This window comes from Phyllostomus discolor, chromosome 4, assembly GCF_004126475.2.
Source record: "Phyllostomus discolor isolate MPI-MPIP mPhyDis1 chromosome 4, mPhyDis1.pri.v3, whole genome shotgun sequence".
Taxonomy (NCBI): Eukaryota; Metazoa; Chordata; class Mammalia; order Chiroptera; family Phyllostomidae; genus Phyllostomus; species Phyllostomus discolor.
The window spans coordinates 65,980,230-65,996,972 of record NC_040906.2 but is presented as its reverse complement, the minus strand read 5'-3'; the positions used below and the strand labels follow the sequence as shown (position 1 = coordinate 65,996,972).

General features: G+C 32.1%; 1 protein-coding gene across 2 annotated transcripts in view; it reads left to right on the top strand.

The window, feature by feature from the left end:
* Positions 1–16,347, top strand: part of KCNJ3 (potassium inwardly rectifying channel subfamily J member 3) — a 127,066-nt gene extending 110,719 nt beyond the window's left edge. Inside the window, exon 4 of one of the 2 annotated variants that reach the window (XM_028510900.2) lies at positions 12,627–16,347. In XM_028510900.2, coding sequence (XP_028366701.1) covers positions 12,627–13,213 — 587 coding nt within the window. In that variant the 3' untranslated portion in view covers positions 13,214–16,347. The remainder of the gene's footprint in view (positions 1–12,626) is intronic. The other variant, XM_036023464.1, reaches the window with a different exon arrangement.
* Positions 16,348–16,743: the final 396 nt, after the last annotated feature.

Genomic DNA, 16,743 nt, shown 5'->3' with positions numbered 1-16,743 from the left:
CCCAGGCATGTACCCTGACTGAGAATCAAACCAGTGACCCTTTGGTTCACAGCCCATGCTCAGTCCACTGAGCTACACCAGGCAGGGCTTAAATCTTATATAGTAGTATTTATTGTAAAATCTACTTTTCCACCATTTATTAGATATTATATGCACTTAAATAATTGATGTTCAAAGAAAGACTTAGAAAAGAATTTATTACTTGACAGAAGAAGCAGACAGATTAAAAAGAGCTTGATGGCTTTTATATAACCAGGAGAAGCCAACATGAGAGGGAATGGAGCCTTACCAGATGGTATAAGCAATAATGATGGTTGCAAATTGCAGAGGAGAAACTTTTTTATATTCTTAAAAAATGATTGCATAATTTTATATTTGTATAAATATAAATTTTGATATTAGACTACGTAGAAAATATACCTATTTCTTGCATTTATTTAGTGGAAATAAAGGCACAGCAAACAGGTGTGCCCATTTGCACTTATGTTGATAGGTTATACATTGCTTGATGTGATGAGCAGGGTGTTTAGAATACAAAGTTAGGAACAACAAGATAGGTTATTGTTTAAGAACAACAAAATATGGTAAATTCTCATTCTACTCTTAAAAGTAATTTGCTTAAAATATTTTTTAAAAAGTTAAAAAACTTTTTATGGATTTATGAGTCAATCAAAACTTAGAAATTAGTGAAGAAAACAGATTTGATGAAAATCTATATATCAATAGTTTTTCTTTCACTACATATGTGTCAATGATCCTAAATAGTTAACTCCAAAAACAGAAGCAAACCACTCTATCACTTACAAGCTAGCTATGAGACCTCGAGCACATTATTTAACTTCTCTGGATACTTGTTTTTTTGTTTTTATTTTTTTAGACCTTTTAATTTATAATTTTATCGGTAATTTTATTTTTAGTGCTATTTTCAGCTGACAGTAAAATTGAGCAGGAAGTACAGAATTCCTACAATCTCCCCAACACACATACACTCAGCCTCCCTCACCATCATGTCAAGCCCCGGTGTGTTTCGTTTGTTACAATCAATAAAGTAAGTGCACATCGTCATCAACATAAGTCCATAGCTTGCATTAGGTTCACCTTTTGAGTTGTGCATTCTAAGTTTTGACAAATGGGTAATGACATGCGTCCACTATTATAATGTACAGAATAGCTTCACTGTCCTTAAAATCCCATGTGCCACCTATTCATCCCAAAGTTTGGTTATCACTGATCTTTTTAGGCTCCATCCTTGCCTTTCTCAGAATGTCACATAGTTGAAATTGTGCAGTCTGTAGCATTTTCAAATATGCTTCTTTTACTTAGTAATACACATTTAAGGTTACTTCATGTCTTTTTTCATGGCTTCATAGCTCATTTCTTTTTATCATTGAATAGCATTCCATTGTATTGATGTACACCAGTGTGTTTATCCATTGACCTATCGAAGGACATTTTCATTGCTTCTAGTTTTGGAAAATATGTATAAAGTTGTGATAAACATTTGTGTTTAGATTTTTGTGTGGACATAAGTTTTCAACTAATTTGGGTAAATTCCAAAAAGCCCAATTGCTAGATCGTATGGTAATAACATGTTTAGTTTTGTAAGAAACCACAAAATGGCTGTACCATTTGGCATTTGCACCAAAAATGAATGAGAGTTTCTATTGTTCCACATCCTCACCAGCGTTTATTGTTGTCAGTGATTCCAATTAGTGGTATCGTACTGTTTTCATTTTCAATACTCCAATAACACACAATGTGAAGCACCTTTCCATGTGATTAATGGCAATTTGTACATCTTCTTTGATAAAGTGTCCATTCAGATTTTTTACCCATTTTTTTTAAAGGTAAAACTGTATCATCTGAAAAAAAAAGACATAACTATTCCACAGAGATTTTGAAAACTAAATAATTTATTTAAATATTTTTGCATTGCCTCTAGAATGTATGTTCATATACATTAGATTATATTAGTGTTATGAATTATCTATATTACTTTATATGTCTGAATATATATATATGTCTGAAATGTATATATATAATATGTCTGAAATAAAACTCAATTATTCTATCAATCAGCTTTCATTCCCATTTTTTTAAAAAAGTTATCTCAAATTTTTTCTTTTTATTTCACTTAAAGTATTTCTGTTATTCTTGACTTAACCCCTAAATGCAAATGAAGTCATTTTTTTTCTGTAGAATTTGATTAAATGCAGACATGAATTAATCTCAGAATGATGTTGGATACTTTTATGTCAATATGTATAAAAGAGGATTTACTCAAACATAGTTCATATATTTTTTAGATCAATCGAATAAAATATCACTTTGCTATCTTCTGGAATGTTTATTAGGCAGAGTAAAAAATATTACTTGAAATAAAGTAACTGAAAGACATTTAGCTATTTTCTAGTCCTTATTTGCATTTGTTGTTCAAAACATCTGTTAAAAATGGTAGAATAGAAAAAAAAATGTAGCATCTCATCATAAAAAGAAAACAAAAATTGACACCTTAGGATATATATGGCCAAGAAATGAGTGTGTTCTTTACCAGTTATTAATTTTATTTATAATTCTCAAGTGGATATCTGGACAAAAAGTTTGATTTCTAATTTTCCAAGTGGATTAACTCACCTGCCTTTTCTCTTTTTTCCCCCTTTATCCTCGTTTAGACCTTGGTTGTATTGTTTTGTAATATTAAGAAATTTTTGAATAGTAGTGCACAGTTTTATATATTGCATGTCTTATTATTATCTATATGGTACAGATGATTATCTTTGCAAATGACATAACGTTCTGCAAAGATATATATGTTAAAATTTCTCCAGAAGGCCACTAGGCCAGTTGAGAATTTTACCTCAGACCTTGGCTCTCTACATTAACAAGATGCTTGTTGAGAGACCATTTATCATTTAAAACCTGGGAGAAAATCTACGGTGCCTTAGGAGTTGAACTATATTTTAGCATAAATTTACAGAGTTTCATTATCATTTGCTCTCTGCAAGTGTCAGATTTAAGTAAGTTACTATTTGCATTTCACATGCTGTTTCCTTAGCATTTCCTCAGTGTTTTTATATCTTTGACTTTTTTGTTTAAGCAATTTTTTATTGAAGTAAATTACAATACTAACTATAGAGATGAGAAATTACATAATTTGGGAAACCCTTAATAGATTGACTTTTAAATACCTGTTCGTGATGGCAAAAAATTAAATTCTTTTATAAGACTTTATATACATGTTTAAACCAATCATTTTTTCTTTTAAAATAGATGTGCTAAAATATCACATATTTGTGATTATTGCTGTGATGTGGCATTTTCACACCTAAAAAATGACACTCAGTAATAGTTCCCATAAAATTATAGGGCCTTTAGTTTTTGCTTAAGCTCTATAAATAACCTTAATAGCAAAATTAGAAGGAGTATTCTCTGACCTTTTACTGCAAGTCACAGAACCAGAACAACTGCTGAATTGCAAATATTTATTCAGACTCTGTTCTAAGCCAGAAAGCAAACACAATGTATTTGAATTTCTGCCAAAGAAGATGTTAAAAAATAGTTATAGTTTGTGATTGAAAAAGATATAGTAGCCTATGTACAAAGTAAGCCTCATGAATTAAGTGAAAACAAGTTTTGAACTTTCAGGTAAAAATGGATCCACTACTTTTCATAAGGTGGTCAGTTATAATTGCATAAGGATAAAATTTTTTCCAGAAGTTTAGATTTAACCAGAGGTCAAGTATGCAAGTGTATCATAATATCCAATTAATTTAATTACCATGTGATTTAATAGTTAAGTGCAGATAAATCTAATTGCTCCAGTAAATGTATGTAGACAATACATCTATTGGTATATAATTACAAAAGTGAAATTATAAACTAACTGGTTATCTTTGAATGCAGTTTACTAGCAAATGTGTTTTGGTTCTTTGTATAAGAATCATTCATATTTTATAGAGTGATTATATAATTTATTTGTATAATATCTACCCTACTTCACTAATCAAAATAAACTTTTAATATATATGTCTCAAAGATGATTTTGGAGTTCTCATGAGTTGAACTAATTAATAGATCATCACCTTGACAGCATAGAAAAAAATAAATTGGACATATTACGGATATCTATTTCATTAATAATTATTCCCTTGTCAGTGACAATCACTCCTGGTGGTGAATAGATTAATAACATGTGTAGAAGTTGACTTCTCCTGAGCAGACGTTTTAACCTTCCCCTTTTTCCTCTTCTTCCATTCCTCCTACTATGTGTCCCCAAGAGTTCTTTAAGCATCTAATACCTGGCACAATGTTGTATACTAGAGATACCAAGATGAATGAGAGTTCTTTTAAGGGGCTTATTCTAATGTAATATGCTTTTTGAACTGCAATGAATGAACAAATAGAAACTTTATCCTAAATTCAGGTAAAACTGATTATATCTTTGTACAGCAGAAGATGTGTAAATGTCTTTTGCCGCCTTAAAATGTGTTTTTCTCACCTTGTGGCTATGGACTGTGTGCCTAAGTACCACATATTTTCAAGATGAGGTTCAAACATGGAGGTTGAGAGGTTCATCCTTTTTTTCCTTGCCAAAGCACCTTACAATTCAGCCTCAGAAGAGTGCCTGGCAGAATGAAGATGTTTCATAAATCGATAAGTGTTAAGTATTATAACTGATTGAATTTAGCCATTGAGATATGTACAGTATGCAGATGGCGAGGGATTGGGTGTGTGCCCGTGCATGTACACATGTGTGTTTGACAATATGATGTATTTATAAGCCAATAAATTAAATGTAGAAGTCAGGAAAGACTTCATAGAATTAATGACATGAATTCTGAGCTCTGAATATGAGGATTTATGTCAACAGTTGGAGAAATGGAAGAGCATATTCAAAACAGTTGAAATAGCATGGACCAAGTAATGTGCATGGAAATCAGTAGTTAATAATGGGACAGTTGTGCATTCAAGAAAACAGGAACACAAGAGCATAGAGGTTAAAAAAATAACTGACTCTGGAATTGAGGGCCTGAGTTTATGTCTTGTCTATAATCATCTCTTGTCATACATTGGACAAGATATTCCCTTTCCTGATATGTCAGTATTGTTATCTGTTATATAAGAAAAAGAATAGTACCTACTTTAGAGAGGGGTGGAGGAAATTATACAATAATGGACACACTAGAAAACACTCAGGACCTAGCATGTATTTTTTTACTAAATGTTGTGTTTGTTATTGTTAACACTTGTTAAGGGTTTTTGAAGAGATAAAATTGTAATGGTAACTTACAACTAGATTTTAAAGGAACTAAAAATTTGCTTGTGATATAGGGGTTCATTATTTTTTGTTTAACTTTATTTATTTTATTTAAATATCACATAGTTAAAAAGTTACTTGGCCTCACATTCTAATACCATCATATGAGGGGTTAGGATTTCAACCTGTGAATTTCAGCCTGTTTCAACCATAATACCACACAACATGGTTATGAATTCATATTTTAAAGCAAAATTTTAGGAGTATATTTTACAAACAGGGATTAATCTAAGCATTTAATTGCTGTAATTATATGTAATATTTTTAAAAATTTGACAGGTGTGTTATTGCTTCAGACAATATTAAAAATAGGCTTTCTTCTCTGTGACTAGGAATCATGTTCTAAAGTGTTGTCTGAAAAATGTTCTGTTTTATTTGAAGCTAGAAATGTATTACATTTTCCTCTGAAAAATATCTTTTCTCATGTCATTCTTATAATATGGGCTATTCTTCAACAGTAACTGAATTACATTATACCTAAACCATTAAGGTGTTGTGGAAGCTAAAAGTCATACCTTTACAGGAGAAAATAATACAATGAATGAATTTAGGTTGCTGCTGTTTTGGTTCTATGATTGACAATGCAAGAAAATATGTTTTTATAGATACAACAAAGGAAAGGAAAAAAGATGTACTAAGAATGGAATCTTTTCTTTTGGAAATGAATGATAATCAGTTGAAAGTGTACTGGGAAAATTTTGCCATGCTTATATGAAGAGTGGAAGGTAGTGTAGCAGAAGTTAATTATATTTGGAGAAAAGTAATTGCTACTGTAAAGTTGGTCACATTTGTGCAGGGCAGATCAGATCAACAATGCTATACTTGACTCAGTTCATAATGTGTGTATTAATAGACCTTTCTTCATCTAGATAAATATAGATAACATGGTTTATATCAAATTAATAGAACTTAACAAGATGAACAATATTTCACTTGCTTTGAGATGATTCTAAAAAAGGAGCTGATCACTAAGGAATTGACACGTAGCTAAAATGACCTTTTAATTAACTGGAACCCCAATAATAATAATAATTGAAAATAGTTACTGATTGTTGAACCTCTATATTGTTACCAAGTAATATGGTAGATTCATTAAGTACAATGTATCATTTATTACAGTATTAGCCTATAAATTACATATTATTTTTCCTTATTACTATCCATAGTTTATCTCTGTCAATGTTCAGAAAACTTAAATAATATGACCAAGGTCTTACTACAAATGTATGATTAAAATAGTAACAATATTGTTTATATTCAAAGTCCATGTTATTTTGCTTAATATTACTTGAGTCTTTCAAATATATGATGGCTGTCCAGAAGGTATCCAGCCATGTGATATGAAAAATAGAGACATTTATTAAAGATGATACAAGACACAAGAAACATTTTACATAAGGCAATGACACCTCAGTTTCCTTCAACTCCTTCAAATTAGGCACCTTAGGACCTCACACAGTTCTCCCAGTCACCATCAGCTGCTCTGCTGTATTTTCTTGAATCTCATTGAGGGTCTGAAATCTCTTCCCTTTAAAAGGTGACTTTAGTTTTTGGAAAAGCCAGAAGTCCCAGGGCACCAAATCTGGGCTGAAGAGGGGTAGAATCACCTGGATGATTTGATGTTTCATCAAAATACTTTTCACCAGACAAGATGCACAAGCAGGCATGCAGTTGTGATGAAGCTGTCAATCACCATTTGCTCATAGCTACAGCCTTCTGAATCATTGGAATAGCTTCCATGGAGGAATGTTCAAGCTTAATGTAAAATGTAACACAGATTCTTTGGTCTACTCACTCAATCATTTTGAATGCAATGACCACATGCATTCAATGGCACATCGAATCACTCAGTAGCATCTCACTCAATGACATCTATTGTCCCCACTGACTAGAACAGTGAAATTGTCATTGTTCACGCATGCTCATTTTAGTCCTTTCTCTGTGGCTTCCAGGTTACACCAGTTTTTCACAAACCATTCTCATTATATTAACGATGGCTGGACTTTTTCTAGACAGACCTGTATTTTTATCAGTATGAGCATGAATTCCCTGTCAGATTTCCTACCCATCATTGACTCTTACAGCACCTAGATTTATGTTCCTTTTGCGGGAGTCTAACATGTCCTAGTGGTCATGGTGAAAAACTGACTTTTCTTTCTTTTGCTCTCCTGAGAATTTAGAAATTTAAAGTATTCCATTTGAAATATGTATTGCTAAATTTCTTGACACTTTATTTTCTAACAACTAAAATTAGGTTTTCCTTGTTTTTATTATTTATTTAATTTTTATCTTTAGAATTATTTGACCTAGCTTAAGTAATAACGGCAAACTAGTATATGAGAACACATTGCAAGACCAACTGCTTGTAAGAAATAGAGGGTAATACCGGGTTGACTACATGCTAGAAATTTCTGTTCCTCTCTAAATGTCTACCTGAGCAGAATTTGTTGAGTTTTAAAGGGATTCCATCTATTTGAAAACTGAAGTTTCTGGAAACAATTTACATAATCTTAATAGTTTTGCAGCCTGTATCCCAAAGGTGCCTGGTGCCACAACCTTAGTATTATTAAACAGTAGTGTACACAGTGTCTTTATGTTTTATAAATAGGATTTTTTAATATAAGCATCATATGCCTTCTCTAAAAGTTTATACTTAAAATTTGGGTTCAACTCAGTGCAACACAATAGAGACCATGCAGAGCTTGCCAAGTAAACCTCACAGTTACTATATTTTGGGCAATGGGTGAAATTTTGGAAGCACATTAGGGATGAAACAGCTACAGACCTTATTCAGTAATCCTCAGAGCAATACATAGAGTGGTTTGGAAAATTACTTTGTAATGCAGGACATGCTATGCATGCTCGGCTACTAGTTTAGTTTACCACTGCCCATTTTTGAAGAAGAAATAGACAAAGAGGATATATTTAAGGAATAAAAACAATGTATTATGTGGCTGAATTTTGCAGTTGTGTGTGTGGGTGTGCCTGTGTGTTGAAATAAAATTTATAGTCACATAGCTTATATTTCAGGACTTCTGGAAGGAAATGATTGATACTCACTGTATTTATGTATTTTAATTAATTTAATTCTCACAATATCCATGTGATATCAGTGAAACCAGGCCTTAATTTACACAGCTGTGAGGATTCAAGATAACATGTAAAAAGTGCTTAGAAAGACACTTGGCACATAATAAGCCCTATAGAAATATTATCTATTCTTATTATTACATGACTTAATTGTGGGAGATTTGCTTTTTCCCCTTTTTTGTTTATTTAATGCACACATCATAAAACACAACCACCATTATAGGAGAACTCTCTCTCTCTCTTTTCCTCCCCACCTTCGCCCTCCTCCCCACTCCCAATCTCTGTCTATGACTTGGCAATTTCTATAGTAAGGTTAAGATAAGCTTCCTCTGTGCAGAAGTTACTGATTATTTGGTAGTCTCACCACATTCAGACATTCCCCTTGACCCGGTTATTTTGTATGTATCCATCTCCAACTCACCTTGTGTAAGTGACATATGTCCCATCCCTGATCAAGATATAATGAGTTAGCAGTATTCTGAAAGCTTAATTAAGGACTTGTCAAATAAAACTCATTTTGTCGTGTTCACTCAAAAAGCTTTCAGGCTTCTTATTTGAATGAACACTCAATTCAGTTAAAAAGAAGGACAGAATAGCATGGTATAAAGGCAGAATCAGGAAAGGAAAAATAAAAAAGAAAGAGGTTACACTACATTGCTTCTGTCATTTTAGATTGACACATTGATGCTGGAATAAATTAGATTAAACAATAACATATAGCTGGTTTATCCATGAATCAGTGTACAGGATAATATTTTTTTTCACAAAATGTTTTTCATCTAAGGATTCAAAAGTCCCAGCTATTTTCAGTAGCAACATCTGTTGCTTTTCCAGTTTCCACAGAGATGAGCTCGTGTTGATTTTCATCACATTTGTTCAAGTCTGGAATCTGGTTAAAACACGCAAATAGTTGCAATGCCAGTTAAGAGTTGCAATCATATAGTAACCTTTGAACAGTGCAATTCACCTCCATTTATTTTGATTCCAGTGGCATTTGCAATTATGAATCCCAGCACAGATTATTTTAAAATAATTTGGATTAGAATAAAATAACATTATAGAGGGAATAACACTATGATACATGCATGTTCTTAGAAAACATGATTATATTTACTTTAAATTTCCTCAATTGATATCTGTTTTTCTAACATCATTTTGGAATCACTTTTGTAATAAAAAGTAGTCTATCAATTACATGTAATGTTAGCACATTGTCTAAACTACATATTGACCAGCAGAGACATTTTCCTGTTATCCACATTCTAATGCCTTCATATTGGTATCCATAGGTTCATTGCACATTAGTATTCAGAGGTGAAACCATGTGTAGAAACTATGTAATATTGCTAAAGTGGAAGTGTCTGATATTTGTGTACTGGCATATAATAAAAGAGTAAAAGAAATACCAGAAAAACAAAAGGTTAAAATATTTGGAAATATTATTGGTAGAGTTACAAAAGTATTATAATAAATTTAGCCACTGAGCTTGCTGCAGACCTTTTTGGTACACCTAAGATTCCACACTTAGTCTCTTAGGTTGGAAATATTGAGTAATCCTAAATGTTGGAAATATAAGTAATCTATTTTTATATATTATAAAATGTTTTGAATGTTTAATTTAGCATTTCAAAAAAGATACTTGCTATCTGATATCTAGTGATTTTTCAATTTGATTTTCTATATTTCTCACATGAGACAAATGACTAATATGTCAGAATTTTTTTTATATTTATTTAATATCTCTAATTTCCAGGAAGAGTGGGAATTGCAAGTGGTCACTGCAGCATGATAAAAACAGCAGCCCTTACTCATCGAGCATTGCCTTAATGCCCAGCACTGTTCTCAACAGTGTTATAATAGTATTTTGTAAAAGATATAATGGAGGTTCAGAGAATTTTAGATAATTTTGACAAGCTATTTAGTAGTGGAATTGGTAGCCAAATTCATATAATTTTTAATTATATAAAGATGTTGCTTCACAAGTATTAGTTTGGTATGGAACGAAGTCAAGGTCATTAGATGTAGTAGAATAAAATCTCCACCTTTAGTTGAGAACATTCATTAGCATTTTAGTAACAGTGCCTACAGACACATTTATGTGAGCAAACATTTGGAATAACTTGTTCCACTGCAGATGTCATTGCATCCTAAGCACCATAATAATTTTACACATTTTTATTTTCCCCATTTTCTTCTTCATACATGTTATATTATCATGGTAAATAATAGGAACAAAATTATGCTTTTTAATTTCATATTTTTATTAATGTGAATAAAAAGTCATTAAATTAAATGGGCTAAGATGGGAATGGGATTTAAATTTTGTTTCAGTGTTTATTGTTAGAAATAATTGAACAAAGTCATGATCTGAACTTCAACACTTAATATATTTAAGATATATTTACACAGGGTCCAGCACAAATAATATCTTTTTATTACAGAATATTTTATTACAAAATCATAAGCATGTAATTTTGTAACATAACAATATCACACTCAAGCACACTATATGACATTTTAGGTGAAATGTTCAAATTAAAACTATAAATCATTATACCCATATTATTACCCTACCAACCACACTCAAGCAGGCCTTACTTCCACCTGACCCTCTGTATACCTAGTGGATGCTTCTGAAGATTAATTGAAAAGGGAGAAAGGACTCATGGGCATGGGCAACAGTATGGTGATTGCTGGGGGGCAGGGCTATAAGGGGGTTAAATGGTAATGAAAAAATACAGTAAAGATTAAACTTAAAACAACTCATAATTATGTTATTAATTTTATGTTTAATATTTTATATCTCAATGGACAGGACTATTTGTTTTTTATTCTAGGTGTTTTGCTGAATGTTTAAAATTCTCAAAATAACACCAAGTAATTATATCAGGAATATATATTTTTCAAATGAATGACAGTATTTACCTTTTTTCTTGGAATATTTAGTCTGAGACTAGAAAATTGTTTGAAAATATATCATGTCACAGCATGTATGTCTAAACATGTAACAAAGTGGTTTTTAAAGTAATATTATCATCATATATAAATATTTCTGGTGTCTATTCCTGATATAATATTGATTATCAAGACTAATATTTGGTCACTATCAGATTTCCACTGTGATATTTAACTGTGATATTTAAATTGATAGATTGTTTAGACTTGGGTTTCTAACAAAAGAATAAAGACAGCATGGCAAAATAAAAACAGAAACAACCAAGGAATTAAAATGATACAGCTTTTTTCCCCCTACAGCTTCCTAGATCTGTTCCCAAAGAAAGTCAAAAGATTTAATCTCTTTGAGCAGTGTATTCCTGATTTACAAATGGACATAAGAATCTTTTCATATCGTGATGATACTGAGGATTACAGCAAACACCTAACAGTGCCTGAGATATGACAGGCATTTGTTTTCTATGTGTTTCTTTTAAAACTTTCTTAACAAAAAATACAGTATTATAAGTGGTAATAACATATCCTTTGGTATAGGTAACTGATAATATAAAGCACAAGTTTGGAAAGAATCAGTACAGGATTTATGTTTAATATGATTTTTAATTATGCATTTTATTCTCAGTATTGTATGTATAATTACTACTAATTAGGAAAAAAGCATTATCCAACATAGAAATATCTCCAACTTCTATGTATTTAGCAAATACTTGTGCTGTCTTTGCTGTCATTTATTAAGAGCAGACTTTACATTATTATATTTTATGTCCACAGCAGTCCTGTGGCACAGGAGTTATTTTTCTTGCTTTACTCAACAGAATAGGAAAATGATGCTCAGTAAAGTATCTTTCATCATTTTATGTCATGGTAATGATTGGATTCAAAGGCAGTTTTGCTTCATATCACATTGGTTTTTGAAAGATGGGAAATGATTATGATTTCTCCCTATCATCTTATAAAGACACATATGTTGGTATTCAGTGCCCTTTTATTTTGGTTTATTGTTAAATAAACAATTAACTATGCTTCAGATGTATTACCTTCTAAACATGAAAGTATTAGTGCCCTGTGTTTTTCATTGTAAGAAAGTATATGCCTCTAAACTGTCAATTTATATGAAAACTTTCAACAGATACTATTACTCATTCTACTCAGATCAAGAGTCCAAATCTTAAATAAGAAAGCAAGATAAATTCCTTAGTTCTATCTAGCTTTACTTGTGCTTCCACTATGCATAATTTTTCAAGGATTTTCTTTCTGCTTGTAGGGATGACTTGTCAAGCTCGAACGTCATACACTGAAGATGAAGTTCTTTGGGGTCATCGTTTTTTCCCTGTAATTTCCTTAGAAGAAGGATTCTTTAAAGTTGATTACTCTCAGTTTCATGCAACATTTGAAGTCCCCACCCCACCTTACAGTGTGAAAGAACAGGAGGAAATGCTTCTCATGTCGTCCCCTTTAATAGCACCTGCCATAACTAACAGCAAAGAAAGACATAATTCTGTGGATTGCTTAGATGGACTAGAAGACATTAGCACAAAACTTCCATCTAAGCTGCAGAAAATTACTGGAAGAGAAGACTTTCCCAAAAAACTCTTGAGGATGAGTTCTACAACTTCAGAAAAAGCCTACAGCTTGGGAGATTTGCCCATGAAACTTCAGCGAATAAGTTCAGTTCCGGGTAACTCAGAAGAAAAACTGGTATCTAAAACCACCAAGATGTTGTCTGATCCCATGAGCCAGTCAGTGGCTGATTTGCCACCAAAGCTTCAAAAGATGGCTGGGGGAGCCTCCAGGATGGAAGGGAATCTTCCAGCCAAATTAAGAAAAATGAACTCCGATCGATTCACATAACAAACACCACCGTAGGCATTATTTACTGTTTGATTTAGTAATAATCTAATATTTGGCTGATGAGGTAATCCTCTCTAAGGAATCTGAAAATTAAATTCCACCCCCCCGAAGTCATATATGCTTACTTGAGAACCTTTTCTTCCCAAGTCTTGCTACTGTGCAGAAAGCAAAAGTTGTGAAGGGAGAACATCATAAGGAAATTCTTATTAATGGGCATGTATTATCACATCATGCATGCAATAATGTGCAAATTTTGCATTTAGTTTTATGGCATGATTTATATATGGTATATTTATATTGTATATTCTGGAAAATATATATATATATATATTTAAAGGAGTGGTACTCTCCATGACATTTCTAACATACATATGTATTAAGCCAAACATGAGTGGATATTTTTCAGGGCGATAAAACTGTATATATGTGTGTATAAGTATATACATATATATTTATACACACACATATGAACATACACACATGCATACATACATATATATCTGATAAAATTGTGATGTTTTGTTCAAAGTTGTAGTTCTTGTGCATGTTTATTTATTATGCTAGGAAGGCTACTGGCATTAATTATTAATACCAAATATTTTAGCCTTAAATTATTTGTCATTTTAAAATCTGATTTAATGTTTTCTGCTGTTTAAGGTTGTGGAAAGTTTTCAATTGTATTTTATAAAAGGGAGTTCCACAAGTCTGTGCTATTTATGACCCTGCAAAAATGTATTTAACTCATAAATTTTAGAGCATATCAATATGCTGAAAACTTTTATAATTTTTGAAACTTGCTAGTACTGGGGGGAAATAAACATAGATTAATTTGGGAATTGGTCCTCTCCTGGACTAATTAAATTCTGGATATCTGTTTTGTATATGATCTAACACAAATACGAGCTCTGAACAAATGCTGAGTCATTGTGATAGTCAGTAGCCAAGTTATGTTGAATATACAAGAGCCTGTGTGAAATTACACAATTAACGGTCCCTGTTTCAAAATCATTCAGTTTTTATTTTGCTCTAAAACTTCTGTCATTCTAAAAACCAATCACTTATCTTGAGGAGATATAACAGTACAATGAAACAAATGGTAAATAGTTATGCTTTAAATATGTATGTCTAATCAAGTCTCTTTTTTTCAGAGCTTTTTAAAAAATTTTATTTTTCATCCACAATTTTCACTCAACACTTTTTTTGTATTAGTTTCGGGTGTGCAGGACAGCAGATGGACAATTCATACATGTTACAAAGTGTTCCCTCCAAGTTTCTTATGACTTTTATTTGTTGTAATAGGACAGCCTTTATTTTCTCCCCTGCAGAACCTATCCCACCCCTCACCTGTCACTTGGTTCAGGAGGAATATTTGGCACATACTGGAGAGAATTTCAAAGTAGATGAATTGAAGATAGTTTACTCATCCATGGGTTTTTTGGCTCTGGGTTTTTTTTTTTACTGTTATTATTTGGTTGGTTAAGCACTGATTTTATTAGTGTGTTGGATCCCTGGCCTACCAAAATAATTTTAGCAGTACTATTTTTTTAACACTAAGGTTTTATATTTATGATTAGTTAGGATATCAAAACTACTGCTCGGTAGAACACCTACAAAATAAATATTTGGAATGCAGAGATTTTTATGAAAATTTACAAGTGCTTCTTATCAGAATATCATGGATTTTCATATAAAACTATTGGGATCATTGCAATCCAAGTCTACCCATAATGAATCTAGCTATCCGCAGTAATGTGTAAATCCTTGATGGTTGGTTTGGGCACTCATCATTTCCCATTCTTAGCAATCTCGTGATAATTTCCTTATTGGAAAATTATTACATCCACAATTCTCGTATTGACTACAATAATACCTTCTGGCTACCTCTGTATCAACCAAATTCTGTAGGTGCAAACATATACCAGGGAATTGTTACTGGCAAAATGAGCATCCATCCACTGTGAACAGAGCTGGTTGCCATGACCCTTAATCTCCAAACTTTCCTTTTTGCTAGATAATAAAAAATGAAATAGTAGCAGAAAGAGAAGGGAGTCCAGGGGTCATATTATATTTATTACCAGTGGAAGAAATTGCATAGAATATTTAGTCCAAACACTTAAAACTAAATACAGCCATACTTTAATTTGGAGAGTTATTTTGTCTTTGGTACCAACGAGGATATGGGCCCAAAAGTAAACTCTCCAAATGTATTCATTAATTCATTTAACAATTTTTTGCATGTCTTTTATGGCCCAGGCATTTCTAGCTCCTGGGGGATTTGGGTATGACTAAGTCAAAGGAGGTCACTGCCTATTTGAACAATGCATATCAGTAGGAGAATGGGAGGGGACACTATGAGATAGACAAAATTACCAATGAGATGATTTCAGACAGTCAAGTTAGAAGCTAAAGGAAGGAAAACAGGGTAACATGAAAAAATGACTGGGTGATATAAAAACATTATTTTAGAACAGGTGACTGGTTTAAGGAGGGGGTGATACTTAAAGACCTGGACGATGAGAAACACCGTTGTCAAAATTAACATTTCTCAGTGAATGCTATTCCTTTATTTTTAGCACATGTGTATCAGAAAGGTATGATTTCTGCATGTAATTGCAGTGTAACCCCTATTGCAAAGTTGATCATAGGTCCCAGTTTACCCAGGAGAGTTCCGGTTTTCCCTGTTGTGCCTGTGTAATTATTACAGCACTCCCTTTCACTCTTAGAGCGTCTTGGTTTGTATATTTTATGGTGACTCTATGTTTTTGTTGAAACTAACTAAATTATAAAGTCTAATATATTTGGATAAAAATAAAGAATTGCTTTTCTTCTCCTTTTGCTGATTCTTTTTGACACTGATCATTCCAAACAAAATCATCTCAGATTCATATATTTCAGCCTGGAAGACTTCTTATCAAAGTGGTTTTGTGTAACACTTGTTCAATCTGCACATGACATGGTTTCAGTGAATAGTTATGCTTTTTATTGACTGAATAAATAATGAACCTCTGGTTTTCCCAATTCAGGAAGTTATAAGAGCTCAAATCAAAGACAGTAAAAGTCAACTTGACCCAAGAAAAATTACAGCCCACTGTTACGGTGACTGTTGGAAAGCAAACGTAATGAGTTCATTGAACTCAATAACTATTTAACAACTGCAGAATAAACTCTTTCTGTGGGATTTTCATAGTATAGCTCCTGTTATGATAAAATATTTCATTGTATTTATCAAATGATATAAATAAAAGACATATAATTATTTTGATAATGCTTATCCTCAATTTTAAATATTCATCTTTTTTAGCAATATGTGAATATTCTTATGTAAATGTTTACCAAAAGAAAAGTAAGGGTATTTTATCATTATTTCAGGAAAATTCTTAAGCCATATTACAATCATTTATAGTGGCTTAAAATATTGTAAAATTATTTAGTTGTCTGATTGCTCAAGAGCCACTTTGTCTAAACAAGGTGGAAACATAATGGATTATTTCTATGGGAGGAAGAATTAGATTATGGGGAAGGTGTCTTAC